At 49.2% G+C, this 14391-nt stretch overlaps 2 protein-coding genes across 6 annotated transcripts in view; both read left to right on the forward strand.

Annotated features, from left to right (window-relative positions):
* Positions 1 to 14391, forward strand: part of LOC103065994 (protein unc-13 homolog B) — a 169828-nt gene that overhangs the window by 62803 nt on the left and 92634 nt on the right. For all 5 annotated transcript variants that reach the window (XM_088152678.1, XM_088152682.1, XM_088152679.1 and 2 more), the window contains 2 exons: positions 10563 to 10856; positions 12217 to 12307. In XM_088152678.1, the coding sequence (XP_088008804.1) occupies positions 10563 to 10856; positions 12217 to 12307 (385 nt within the window). The remainder of the gene's footprint in view (positions 1 to 10562; positions 10857 to 12216; positions 12308 to 14391) is intronic.
* LOC148214344 (uncharacterized) lies at positions 457 to 10545 on the forward strand. The gene has a single exon (XM_088152677.1). The coding sequence runs from the start codon at positions 464 to 466 to the stop codon at positions 8747 to 8749; it is 8286 nt and encodes a 2761-aa protein (XP_088008803.1). The 5' UTR covers positions 457 to 463; the 3' UTR covers positions 8750 to 10545.

The following is a 14391-nucleotide window of genomic DNA, read 5'->3' on the forward strand; positions in this document are numbered from 1 at the left end:
AACCCCCGGGGAATGTTTGGGGGGATCCTCCAGAATAAGCACCATGTGGGGTCTGGAGGAGACCGGAAGTGGCAATAACCCTCTCTCTGCCCTTTATTGGGGGTGTCCACTGCATTGTGGCCTTCCACGTCTGTGGAAGGAATCGTTTCCCCAAAGGACGTGGAGAATCCAGCTCTAAACTGTTCTACCATTTCTTCATTTCCTGTGCAGTATTGAGAAAAAATCATAATAAAGCTAATGTTTTCTAACATTGAAAAGGGTTAGAATTGTAAGTATGTTTTAATTCTCTCATATATGTTTATTTTTTATTCATAAAGGTCATGTATTTAGTCTTTATGAAACTCCTTTATAAAAATTACGTTAAAGCTCTTTTTCCGTCTTTCTTGCTTTTTCCTTTTTCTCCCTCTTTTTTCCTCCCTTTGCATGTATCAGTCAAGGACCTTTAATTAGCAGTGGAAAAGTCATGCTTGTTCCATTTGACTATGATGTTGACCAAGAAGAGTATGTTGAGAACTATGAGGAACTAGGCAAGCAGTTAATAGAAGACTTTTTAGAAAAAAGTCACAGGGCTATAAGTTGGCAGGAGCTAAAGAGGCCCCGATTCCCCAGACAGGGCACCGGTAGCTGTCTGAAAAGTTCAAGGTCCTCACATGAGGTTTGCACAGAGCCAGGGCATCCTAATGCTCTCTGCTATCTGGAGGAATATGATGCAATAGATAGAAGAAGAGGAAAGAAACAAAGAGACCACAATTTTAAGGAGTGCAAATGGAGAAGGTCACAAAACCATGGAAGGCTGAGACTTCCACGTGAAACAATTATTGCTTCAAATAGCATGAAAACAAGAACTGAACATAATACTTGTGCAGGTTACGATGACACTGATATATATAGCAGCAGTCCCAGTGAAGTTGGGGTGCAGCTGCCTGTGTGTTCAGATTTGCTTCCATACAGAAATACCCTTTTGGTCAAAAGCAGGTGGTTCTCTGACAGCAAACACAGAAACTGTGATTCTCAGTCAGATCATTTTGATGGTGAAGATAAGTTGCACCCAGAAGAACCGGCTGATCGTTTTGGGCCGTCCGGAGCTCCTGAGGAACTGGAAAGCAGCAGTGGGTCTGAGGATCTTCGGTGCTCTCCTGCTTCAGACAATGAAGCAAAGGAGGAAATGGCTGAAGCCGCACAAGCCTGGTGTGAATCCAAGCATGGCTCTCTCAAGGAACATGTGACCTTCTTGCCTGTCAAGGAGCCAGCAGTGGGAGACATCTCTGCGGTGGATGAGCTGCAGTGCTTGGTGGAGACTGTGTCTGAATACCTCGCTGAAAAGGAGGAAGAGATTAGCAGGTGGGGAACCCTTCCAAAACATGAAAGCAGAAATCAGGGCATTCCTCTCAGAGTGGCAGGGGAGAGGGCCCATGCGGAGCAGGCAAAGCCAGCCACTGCTGTGGAGGACAGGGAGAAGAACGAAAGCAGAGGAGCGGCATTATCAGACACAGCCCGCTCCTTCTTCAATTACCTTACAGAAAAAATGAGCTCTGGAAGGACGCGTTTCACAGCATCAGTTGAGAAGTTTGTATCTTCAACAGTTGAGACAGCAGATGTCCATGCTTTATCTGCAGGAAACCTTGCAAGGGACTTGTCAAACCAGCCTAATCCAGATGTGAAAGCAGAATGCAGACCCGATCTAGGCTTGCCTGAGAGGGTTTCTTCCTTCACCCAGAAGAGCTGTACAAAAGGAGCCGGTGCTGCCAACGTTAGTGTCCTAGAAGCATCTGACAGGGACGACAAGGCTTGGCTTGTTCCTGGAGTTCTAGATTGCCCTGCAAATGATGCTGAGAGCCAGTCTTCCCCTCAGAATACAAGTTCAGCTCTGAATTCCATCTTGGGTACGTTCAGTTCTTTAAAAACCTTGTCTGAAAAGAAAGAACCAGAGAGAGAGCGCGTAAAACAAGGAACAGCCATAGCGGTTGAACCCTTACCCGTAAGGCTCAGTGAACCTGAAGCAAGTGAGAAGCCTGGTGGAGATGGCACAAAACACAGGAGCGCTTCCCTGGAAACGAGCGAGAGGGAAACCGCAGTGGGCACAACCCGTGGCCCAGGAACCTCCTTCTTGCGCTCCTCTAGCGCCTTTAGCTCGAGAGCGGACTTTGGTGGCACGGCTGTTCCCTGGAGACCAGGGACGACATTTCCCCAAGTTCCCTGCCCCTCATCCCCGCCGGATAAGGCAGCTCACGAACGCCCTCCCGAGCCTTTAGTAATTCATCCTCTTGAAGGCAAGCCTCAGGAAGGGCTGAAGGAGGGGATTACTCAACCATCAGAACAAAGAGAATCTTCTGTCAGCTTTTTTAGTCCTCTTAAAAAATGCCTTAGCCGGTTGCCACTTTCTCCCTCGACTGAATCCATGCCCAGAGAGACAACCTTGGGTGTGGGAAAATGGCACAAGTCAGAAAACGGTGTCAGGAAAGCTAGTTCTGCAGGCAGCGAAGCTCTCTTCCCATTCCCTGAGAAGCTGCAGCTTCCCTTTCTGAGCAGCATCAGCTTTTCAGACAAACCACAGGACAATAAGGGAAAAAAAGGATTCTTCTCTTCATTCTTGAAAGGTGCTTCGGCTGAAAATCCTGCTGCTTCCAAAGAGGGAGGTTTGGGGAACAATTCAGAGGGTCTCCATACTTCTTTATCAAAGTCTCCGCCAGAAAGTAAAGAGGAGCTGATGGGGAAACCAGAAACTGGTCCCCGGGGACCAGAAAGTGGGCACAAGAGTAGGGTTGCAGCAGGCACTTCAGAGATTGCGGACAGCAGACAGGCTCACGATGACCTGAGTGCTTATGATGTAAATGATGTAACACGCCGAAGAGCAGTGGGAGCAGCCACAGCTGCCACACAGAATGGATCTGGCCTGCATACAGTGGGGGGGAACGTGGAGCCTTCTAGTGGAGTCGGAGGGGGCAAGATTCTGGGCGACGCTCAGGAGGGTTCGCTTTTGGGACTTTTCCGCTGTCCTCCAGCTGGCAGTTTATCCTCCAGGGATGGACAAAACGTTCAACACAACACAGCCAGCCACAAGTGCCATTCTCCTGGTTTGCTTTCTGGATTATTCAGATTCAGTTCAGGTGAAAACATGTTTCTGAGTGAGGTAGATAAGACAAATCTGAGCTCTCTGGGTGGTGTGAGACAGATCTTTGAAAAGAATGTGGAGGAAACTAATTCCAGAGACAAAGTGGGGGGTTCTCAAGTGGCACTCCAAACCCAAGAAGACCCCAGAGACAAAGAGGGGGCAGCCAGCTTCCTAGAGACCTTCATACACCAAACAAAAGAGAAGGTAGAAGAGAGAGTGGCCCAAACTCCCAGGATGAATGCCTGTTTGGCCAGGGCAGCCAAGGAATCCATCCCTCTCCATCCAGGATCCATCCCTCTGAACAGTTCCCAGCAAAAGACAGATTTATCGACAGAACTGGCCCTTTGTAGACAAGATACAGAATCTCATATTTATCAGGCGGTTCTCCGTGAAAAGTCAGATGAACTTCTCAGATGTTCTTCATGGAATGCCAACTGGCTCCACTGGTTAGGAGAGTATCCTGTTTCTGAGGAAATCAGGATTAGCCCCAGCTTGGATGGTGAATATGACACAAGGGATTGTTCAGCAATGATATGTCAGAGTTCTGTGCCTCTTTATGATGTCTTAAACCAGAATTTCGTCTCTTTGGATGAGTTTCTGAACGGGTCAGAATCTGGCAACACAGTAATGAATTTGTGTAAAAGAGATGGAAATGCCAATACAATGGATTGGAGATCAAATGAGAATTTTGATACACAGCCTACAGATTTACATGCTGTGTCATGTACATCACCTGATTTTTGTATTGGGGGAAATGAAATGTGGACAACAAATTATTTGAATGGAAATCTTCCTTCATACAAGTGCAACTGTATTTTGGAAGACAGACCAATAGATTTAAGCTATTCATCTCCTTGCGGTGCTAATACGTGGACCATAATTGACCAGGAGGCCATGAATGTGGATGGCCCTTGGCTATCCCATTGTCAGGAATACCTGGACTGGCTGATGCCTCTTGTGCAGGGAGTGTGGTGGCCATCAGAAGATAGTGATTGTGGACACGACATATATACTGATGGTCAGTATGTTTATTCTCTACTCACTGATCCTACCGGGCAATATATTTACAGCTGTACTCCTGACACTTCCACTCATCCAGACAACTGGGGTTATAATCTAAAGGAGACTTTGCACAATGCTGTGATGGAAGGAAACATGGTTTCTCTTTGGGGCTTTGAAGCGCCTTTTGATAATGAAGATGAGTTATTCTGGTTTGCTGAAGAGGAACAGTTGGATAATTATTTTGTAAACAAGCCACTTGATTTGTCTGTAGCTTTTCAAAGAAGTGACCAGTTTATGAATCTTGAGACTTTTTCTCAAATGCTTGAGGAATCTGTTTACTGCCAGAAAGAGAAGCCTTTAGACTTCTCAGGGTATAGACTTCTAAAACCTAGGGTAGGCTTTAGGCCTGAGGGGGAAAGGGAAGGGTCTTTAGAAGAAATACCCTTGACCTTTGACCTCCAGGCACACTTTAGGATGGTCTCTGGTGGAGGGCTAAAGGAGGAATTCCAACCCAAGCAGCTAGATGTGGCCCCTCTGGCTACCGTTTCTGAAAGTGGGCAGACCAAGCGTTCTGGCCTTCGAATCTTTAAAGCTGCTACAAAGTCTGAGCTCCCACCAGCGTCTCCTGCAGAAGTGCAAATGGCTGAAGAAGGTAAAAAGGCTACGGGCAACAAGGTTGCCTCTTGGCTTTCTGCTTTGGGTGGGCTGATCGGTCAGGGCTCAGGGAAGGATGAGTCGCTGGAAGATGTGGCAGAGAAGGGCCAAGGCCCACAATCAGAGTTTCCAGGTCCCACAAAGGAAGCCGTGTCCGGAGCACCATCCAGGAAGAATGGAGGGACTTTACAAGAACCCCTGCCCATCTCCACTCCACAAGAAAAGGCTGTGATTTCTCAGGCTCCTTGCCAGAAAAAAACTTCTCTGCTCAGATCTGCCTCTCAGTTAAGCCAGGATCTCACTGCCAACACATTAACTCAACCAGACAGAAATGCTAAGGCAGCTCCAGTATCTCTGGGAAAGTCTGAAAACAGTTGGCCAACCCTAAGCCAGCCACCCACCAAGGCCAAGGACACTGTATCTAAGAGTGGCCTCAAAACATATAGCCCAGGAGAAGGCCCGTCAACCTTTGCAGCACCAGGATTCCTTGGTTTCTTTAAAGGGCAGGAAAGCACATCTCCATCGCACCCTTTGCCAGCATCTCAGCCAAATCTGGTGAAAAATGAACCCCAAAGGAAGGCAGAGCTCCAAAGTGTTCCATCATTCCTTGGCTCCATCAGTAACTTTTTCAAGAGAGACCCAGCCCCCTCCCTGTCTGACACCGCTATCCCACCACTGAGTAGCAGGCAAATATCCCAGGAATTTGGTCAGGAGCAAAGTAAGAATGCTGCTTCTGCTGCGTGTGCCCCTGCAGAGCAGTCTGAGGCAGACACTGCCAAGAAGTATGCCCTCCCTCAGAAACAGCCTTATGAAAAGGCAGGAAAGGAAACGGCTAATCTGAAGGAAGCTCCTACTAGAAACACTGAGCACACAGTCCACCCACATGCAAGTCTTGGAATGGGGCTGAATAGTCCACTCCTGGAAGGTGGAGACCTGCTCAGGAACCCCTCTTGGTTGGTGGGGGAGTCAACAGCAAGAAAAACCGGTTCCTTGAACAACAGTCTGTCCTTCTTCACAGACAAAGGGCAGCAAGGAGTCTTGCCTGATAGGGTCCAGCCAGAGAAGGCCAAGCAGTTGTCAGAGGAACCTGGGCTCAGACTCCCCTCTGGCTTCTCCCAAGCTGCACCCCCAAAGTCTCAGCAGATGACCAGCAGCTGGGATATCTTCTCCCTTTTCCCTGCCCCCCAGAAAGCTCCAGCCCCTGCCCAGACTCCCAAAGGTTTGGAGACAGAAGGTTTGTACAAGATCCCTTTCTCTGCCAAGAAAGGGCTTCCAGGCAACTCCAGCTTCAGCTTCTTCAGTTGGATCTCCTTCCGCCATGAACAACCACCATCTGCTCCTGAAAGAGGTTATTTTGCCGAGCCACCTCCATGGCAAGGAGAGAAGGAACCATTCCTGAGGCAACATGTTTCTGCTGATGCTGGCACTGGAATGGCCAGAAAACAGCCTGTGGAGGAGAAGGGGACCACTTCCAGTGATCGAGATGCTGTACTTGGGAAGCAGGAAGTATGTGGCTTGCAGAACAGGGTGAGTGAAGCAAGTGATCTGGTGGCTGGGAAGGCCGGGGAATGTACATTGGGAGAATGGCTTACAGCCAGCCCAACTCTTAGTGATTCAAAGGAAGAAGACCAGCCAGCACATCTTGACCCTGCCCTTGAAGGTCCTGAAATCCAAGAAGATGGATCCCCTCCAGAGATTCCAAAACTAATGGAACAGCTGGACAAGAGTCCAACTGAGTGGGATGAGAGTGTGTGTTTCTCTGAGAAGGAAGTTGCTCCTCCTCCAAACAGGAATGAGGCTTTCAAAAACACCAAACACAGTAGTACAGTTTTTGATAAAAACTCTGTGGCCCAAAGAACAGCTGCTCTCAAACACTTGGGCCAGGAGGTGGTGCCGGAGTCCACGCAAGGATTTTGTCTTCCTTCCCATGCTGGAGCACAGCAGGCTCTGTGTCAAAAGCCTCTTCCTAAAATCCCATCAGGGTCTGATAGGTTGGAGATGTCTCAAGAACCTGCAAGTGACAAATCCGTTCTAGATACCTCCATGGATATGTTTTCAAGCTTCTTGACCAAAATAAAACCTACTAGAACTTTATCTGACTTTTTGGCCAACCCACTCCAAACTCCAGCTGCTCCTAGTTTGCAGAAGAAAAGCACTTCCTTTTTTGGCTGCTCATTTCAGCCAAGTGGGCCTTCAACATTTACAAGTGGCCTCTTTGGCATTTCTAAAGGAGTAGTGGAACAGCCTCCTTCAGAAGCTTCAGGGGCCTCAGAACCTCAGGATGTGAATTCTGATGTGAAAGAAGCTACAAGCTTAGTTCTTGGGAAAGGCACCTTCATAAAAGAAGACAAAGCATCTAGAGATAAGAGATCAGAAACAAGTAGTGTATGGAAACAGCAAGTCCAAACATCTGGAGGTATACTGTTGGAACCAAAGGCCAGAAGCATTTTGAAAGAAGATGGTCTGTTGAACTTGTCAGAAGAAAATTCAACAGAAACTCTCATAATGGAACTGGAAATTGAAGCAAACCAAAAGCCTGACAGTTGTCAAGAGCCTGAACCAAATGCTTTGGGTACACTGGCCTCAGATAAGAGCCAAAGCCCTGAAGAGGTGCAAGTGGATTCTGACTTCCTGACTTCTGGTGAGATGAGGGGTGCTGATACGTGTAGTCAAGATCTAAATAATTTGGTTGCTGCAGAATCAGCTGGGATGCTGGAGAAGACTAAAGCACCCACAGAGCCATTTAGAAAGTATGCTGTCATTGCTACGGGAAAACAACTGATGCTAGAATCAGAAATTGACATTCATATTGGCCTGGAAAGTTGGAATAACACACATAAGCTGGAAGCTGAGACAGATGACAATATGATCCAGTCAGGCTTGGATACTGTCTTTATCTCTGAACATGTAGTTATAAAGGAAGAAGCACATGCTGATATTTGCCCACCAAATGGATGTGGGAGCCTAGAAATGGAATCCAGAATGGTTTTGAATGAAACCCATGATTCGCTCCATAAAGATGTGGACAATATCCATGCCATGAAATCTGTCCCAATTGAACAGAAAGAGATTTCAACAACTAATGAAAAAGCTTCGGAAGTTTTAGCCTTGAGAAGCACCACAAATAATGAGCTTGCCAGTTCCCCTACAGAGGTCAACAACTCTACATCTGTATTTGAAATTTTAAGTAGGCCAACTTGGCCAAAATTCACCTTTGTGTCTTCAACCAGTAGCATCAAACCATTGTGTTCCTTCTTCTCATCTTCAGCTAGTAAGACTGCTGCTGAACCAGGTCTTGTGTCCAGCTCCAACGTTTCCTCCATTCTGCTTGGTGGAGGAAGTGATGAGAAGGTTGGTAAAACAGGGAGTGCCCAAGGGGCAGTGTTTGGGAGAAAGTTAGATTTCTCACTTCCTTGGCAGAAAGACACAAAGGAAAGGCAGATCAAGAAGGAACTAGAGGCACCATTGAAACTTTCCTCCAAGCAAGATGCACTGTCACGTAGTCCATCCACCCTAGAGCCCAATGCACTGCAACCCTTATACAGACCTGAACAGGTGTTGGGTATGATTAACCCCAAGGAGAGTTCAGACTTGGCTGCTTCAGATCAGTTGGGTGATCAAGTCACTGAGTCCAGTCTTCCATCTGTGGAGATGGATAGTTTAAGTGAGAAATTCTTAGAGGACAGAACTGTTACTGTTTTGGTTGAGACTAGCAAAGAACTGGAAGCTGAAGATAAAGAACATGAAGATGAACTGAGAACCATTTCCAGTGGCCCTCCTGCCCCGACTCTGGAAAAACCGACAGAAGAAATTGCCTCCATTCACAGTCCAGCAGAGCAGAAGGAAAACGTCTGTTGCCCGGGGGAGGAGGCCCTTGTTTCTGGGCCACAGCTGGTGGAGGAGAGCAGCCGACAACCCCCGAATGAGCACAGGCCAGTAGCAAACGCAGCAAATAAATGGTGTCAGCCTGTCCATTTATGATGCAAGAGCCACAGTAGGAGACCTCTGACTCATCCCTCTGGCTCCTTGCAGCTGCACGTGACATAGCGATCCCTGATGGGAGAGTGAGTGGTGACCTGTAGTTGCTAGATGAGAGCCTGGCTTGTCCCTTTTCCCAGCCGCTTTTGCTTTGAGTGCTCTCCCTTTTTGTGTCATGCCTCTTTCAGTGAGCAGCTTTGAACACTGATTTCATTAGCCTTTTCATACTTGAGAGCTGGCAATCTGAGAACAACCCGCACCTCTCAGACTCCACGAGAGGTGGGTGGCTGCAGGAGCGGCAGAAGAGGCCCTACTAAGATCATACTTTAGAAAACAGAGCTGCTCTTCCGCAAGGGATTTAATTAGGGAATTAAAATACTCACATGTTGGTTGGGAGGTGCAAGTGCTGCTCTTGGAGTTGCCCCTCCCGCCCCAGCCACTGCCCATGCTGCCTTTCTCCTTGCTGCACCAGCCAGTTGGCGTCCCAGTTGGGAGAGCCCAGCATGGCTGTGGTGCAGGGGAGCAGTGGCTCGGCAGTGCCTTGTGTCTCCGGGGCGAGGCTGGCCAGGCCAGGCACTTGCCATGTGCTCTGCTCTTCCCAGAGGGGTTCAGTGGCATGGGCTGGATGCGTCTGGGCCCAGCCAGAGCTGCTGGCGATGCTGTGCTTACACTCCTGCTTCCGCTCTGCCTCCAAACAAGTTGCTTTCTGCCTCCTGGAACTGCACAGAAAAATCCTGTAGGTCTTCCAAAGACAGGCCTGTAATACTCTGATCCTGCCCAGTCACCTTGCCTGCTGTGTCCCCCTTCTCTGCTTCCCTCAACCTTGTTAACTGTAGCCCATTTCTTCTCTAGACCACATGGTGAAAAGAGTCTTGATTATTAGGCATTTTGACTAGCTGTGCACCCAAACGCCATTGCGCACAGCCGGGCACTGTCCATTTTATGCCTGGCACCAGTGCTCAACTGTGCATCTGCCCAGCAAGGCGCATGTTCCCCATGCAGTGCAGATGAAGCCCCGTGAGCGCATGCTGTCCAACTAGGGGGCAGCCCCAAGCTGACTTTGAAGAGCTAAGCGGGACCCCACCTGGTTAGGACTTGGGGTTAGGATTAGGGTAAGGTGATGACCCAGAAGTCCCCATGCTGTTGGTGAGATTGGGAGGTTGGAAAGATACCCTGGAGCTGGCAGCCCCTTCCACATTGATACCAAGAAAGCCAGAATCTGCTCCCAAGGCCACCTTTCTCTGTAGCTGAGCGGACTTGGAAGACTCCCTGATCTGCCAGTCTCAGAGAATTCCTTCTGCCTGCTGGGAGCCAACCCTGGAAAATGCTGCACGGGGGTGAGGGGTCTTCCTGCTGAGTCAGCATTCCTCAGTGGAAGAGGTCCAGCATCGTTAGGCAGCTCAGAGGCAGTGGGCTCAGGCTGCCGTGGCTAGAGGAGGGGGAGATGGTAGCCTGCCATTTCTGGGTGGCGGGTGGGTCAGCACACAGCCTCTTTGTGGGATAAGCTCAAAGCCTTGACTGTAACATATGATTTATTTCTGGGGATTGGGAAACGCTGCAGGCTCAATATCTGATGGGGATTTTATGAGGTCCAGTGTAAATTTGGTGTGAAGATCCATCAGGAACAGCCAGATGTGTTTGGAAGAGTGATCTTTCCCTCCAGCAAGTCTCTGATCCACTGACCTTTTGGTAGCCAGCCCTGCACTCCCCCCCCAGCTGCTTAGCTGTTCCTTGGTTGCCACAACCTCTGGGCTCACTGATTTCTGCACATTCACCTGCTCTCTCTCTCTCTCTCTCTTTCTCCCCCCACCAACAGTCCCGCCAGCAGTAGTAAGTTTGGCTCCTCCTGCAACGTCAGCCCAGGAAGCTCTCAGCTGAGTGAGTTGGACCAGGAGCGGGGCAGCCCCCCCGGCTCTGAGCAAGAGGATGAGCTCCCAGAAGGGGTGTCTGTGGCTCTGCCCCCACGGGACTTCCAGGGACCGTTGAGCCAGCTGCCTGAGTCCCAGGGAGTACACCAGGAAGGAGAAGAGGAAGCCAAGGAACACGGCCACCCTCGGCTCCTGGAGGAGGGGGACAACACCACCCAAGTTGCTCCAGAACCCCCAGGGAGGTAGGAAGGCTTACGTCCCCTGAAAGCCCCTCTCATCGCCTGGCCAGTGAGGTCAGTTTGAAGGGCAGCAAGGGGCATCCCTCACAGAATTGTAAAGCCGGCGGTCATGCGGTCCAACCCCTGCTCAGAGCAGAATCTGTTAGATTGTCTCTGACGGAAGACCATCCAGTCTCCCTCTGAAGACTTCCAGCAACGGAGAACGTACCTCATCGTGTGGCAGACCCCTTGGTAGTTTTAGCCCACTGGTTGTGGTCCTGCCCTTGGGGTAATAAAGAACAGGTCCACTCCCTCTTCTGTGGGACAGCCCTTCCAACTTTTAAAGACTGGTGTCTTCTCTTTTGTAGGCTGAACGCACCCAGATCCTTTAACCTTCCTGCATCGGCCTTGGGCTGCAGACCCTTCACCATTGTAGAGGGGAGCAGTTGCCTTCTGTGCTCCTGTTAATGTACCCCAAGACAGCATTTTCCTCTTTACCAGCAGCATCACGCTGCTGGCTCATGTTTAATGTGGGATCCACAAGGATACCCAGATCCTATCCGCTGCCCCTTTGCCAGCCCTGGTCTCTCAAGAAAAATATCCAGAAAGTGACCTTCCTCCCTGCTCGCTTCCCTCCTCTTCATCTGGGCCCACCGCTCAGGCCCCCCTCATCTCTTTCCCCTGAAGTATCAGCCGCCCCTCCCAGCTTTCTCTCACCTGCAAAGGTTTCAGGGTCCCCTTAACTCACCGATGCAGCCCAGGGCCTCCCCTTGATATTTCCCCCCAGCTGCGGTGAAGCTGTTTATGACTAGTCGCTGGGTGTGGAAATTCAGTCACCAGTGAGGCTGGTGGTGTTATGTAGCCCATATCTTACCATTTTATTACTTAACCCTGATATCTTAGAAATATTAAAATTACTGTAAAACATTGCACCTTAAAATACTGGTTTAAAGAGCGGTGTCTTGCTCTTTTGCTCAAAACTTAAAGGAAAGGGGGCTGAATGGACGTGTTTCTCCTTTGGGACTGTCATGGTGGAAAGTCTTTCCCATCAGCCCACTTCAGACAGAACGGTCTGCAGACGGGCCTCTCCTGTAGTGGACCCCACTAAGTGGAGAAGGTCATTGCTCAACTGAGCCCCCAGCTTGTGTTGGGGCTTTAAAAGTTAAAACCAACAGCTTAACAGAGCCTAGAACTAGGGCAATGTGATCTTTGTCCCATTTATCGATCAACGTAATCAATATAATTGCTACATTTTATGCTGTGCTGACAATGTAAATCTGCAGCAATATAGGTATGAATCCTTATAATGCAAGTTTTCCCAATTAAAAAATACTCCATCTCATGGTAGCTTTTACATTCATTCTTTTTCTTCGTTTCTTGCAAGTGGCCTTGATGGAAAAGAGTCTCCACTGTTCGCGCCTGCAAGAGCCCGTTGGATCCGAGCTATCAATAAAGTGAGGCTTCAGTTCCGGGAGGTAAAGCTGGCCAAAATTCTTTCCTTCGCTCCATTTCTTGGTGTGTAGAGTCTGTTTGTGTTTCTCTGAAGGCTGATCTTGTGGTCCAAGAAACAATGTACACTTGAGAACCCGGAGAGCCAAGCATTTAGTAGCCATGACTTAAGTGCCGTGAGGCCAAAGGCTGGGCTTAGCTTGTGCTGCTGTGGAATAAAAGCAGGGATGCTCAGCTTCTGTGAAGACTGGATTCTCCCACAGGAGATCTGTCTTTGAGAAAGATCAGACCTCTGAGTAGGCTTCTGGTTTTTCCCCTCTCCCTGCATACCTTCCTGCCCCACCTCTTATTAAAAGGAGTTTTATTCACCTTACAGCAGCTGCCTTGCCTCCCTGGGGAACGGGAATGGCTTTGGAGGGGGAGTTGCAGGGCATGGGGAGGAGCAGCCCTAACCCACTTGCCCTCCCCAATCCCCACCTACAGCAATTAGGCAAACGTTCCATTTGCCCAAATGGTAGCGGCATCCACCCCCCACCCCCACCCCATCTGTGAGTTGAGGAGGATTCTAAAAGGGGACCCACTGGGGAAGGGCTGGGTTCCCATCAAGATTAAACGGTATTAGCCGGAGGGGGCCATCATAAGTGCCCCTAGTGGAAACCGCCTGCTCCTTTGTGTTTCAGGGTGCTCCAGTAGGTCCTGGGTACACAGACAGAACCCGCACTTGCCACTTGCACGCTCTGGGACACCAGATCAAAAGAAGCTCTGATCCCCTGATTTTGTATAGAGGTTAATCTTTGGGATTCCTGAGGAAGAGTGCTTTTGGCTGTGGCCAGGTTTTCTCATAAGTAATGAAGGGACGCTTCTTTGGCACGCAGGGCAAAAATGGTCTTCTGTTGCTCAAAGCATCCAACACATTGTCAACACTCTTAAACAAGTCAGTAACCCATTGAGCTAAATTGAAAGATCTTCCTGTGCCTAGGAAATGCAAGGTACTTGTAAAACTGTGTGACGCAAAAGCTTTTAAAGGAAGACCCTGTGAGTTTTGTTTGTGCTGACTTTGCAAACATGCTGGCTTAAATAATGTACAGAATTATACTCAAAGTGCCAAAGTTACCAAGGGGCTCGGGGACGTCCCTGCCAAAAAGAACTGTGCGTGGAAGAGAAGCCACTGTCGATGGCTGTAGGCAGGGTTCCCTTCTGCTTTGTTCTGGCAGAGGGCTTGTTTTGCTTGGATAGATCCTGCTCAAATCTATCTACTTTGCGGGGAAGCAGAAGCATTTCTGCCTTAAGGTAGGAGATGTGTGTAAAACTTTGTGCAGGAGCAACTTCATGGGCTTGTCGGGTCTCTTAAGCTGATGCCATTTGACGTTTTGAATTTGCTGGTGTCGCCAAGAAGAATTTTATGCAGTGGTTAATATATCACACATGTGTAAGGGCTGAGCTGGCAAAACAAGGCCTGATGCTTCTCAGACCAGACAGAAGACTTGTGTGAACACTGAGCAGATGCCTCCCACTGACCTGAATGGGCAGGAGGCAGAGCCTCAGAGTTAAGCCTGGGGGCAAGAGACACCCGGGCTTGACTGCTGGGCTTTGCAGTGGCTTTGCATCTTCCCTGCGTGTGTGACTTCTATCTTGCCTGCAGTGAAGCAGTTTATCTGGTAGTACCGCACCCTTGAAGTCTCGCTATTAGTTAGTTCCTGACTGAAGGGTTTTGCTTCTGGGACAGCAGAGATGGATAGCCTAAAGTCTGGCAGCAGATCTCAACGCGTCTTAAATAATAGTGCAGATTTGCACAATCAGTTATCTTTGCACACTAGGAACAACAAGAGGCCTCCTTCAACGTTTAGGAGCTCGTACAGAGATGCTGTAATTCCAGTTGTGCCCTCTGTGGTCCTGCTCTGAAGGACGGTGACGCAACGACTTTGGGAGTCCAAAGTCCAGTTCTAGCTTGAGCAACGAGGGCTCGGGCCTGGTGCTAGAGCACACAGCCTTTGGGAGCAGTGCGGTCCAAGTGTGGCTCAAGTTGCACACGTGGCTTTCGGTGGTGTCCTAAGGGAAGGTCTGCTCCATCCAGTCTATGTGTGGAGGTGCCTTGTGAGGTAGTCCAGAC

Source organism: Python bivittatus, unplaced genomic scaffold, assembly GCF_059951505.1.
Source record: "Python bivittatus isolate LINGU-HERP-01145 unplaced genomic scaffold, Pbiv_v1 ctg000570_np1212, whole genome shotgun sequence".
Lineage (NCBI taxonomy): Eukaryota > Metazoa > Chordata > Lepidosauria > Squamata > Pythonidae > Python > Python bivittatus.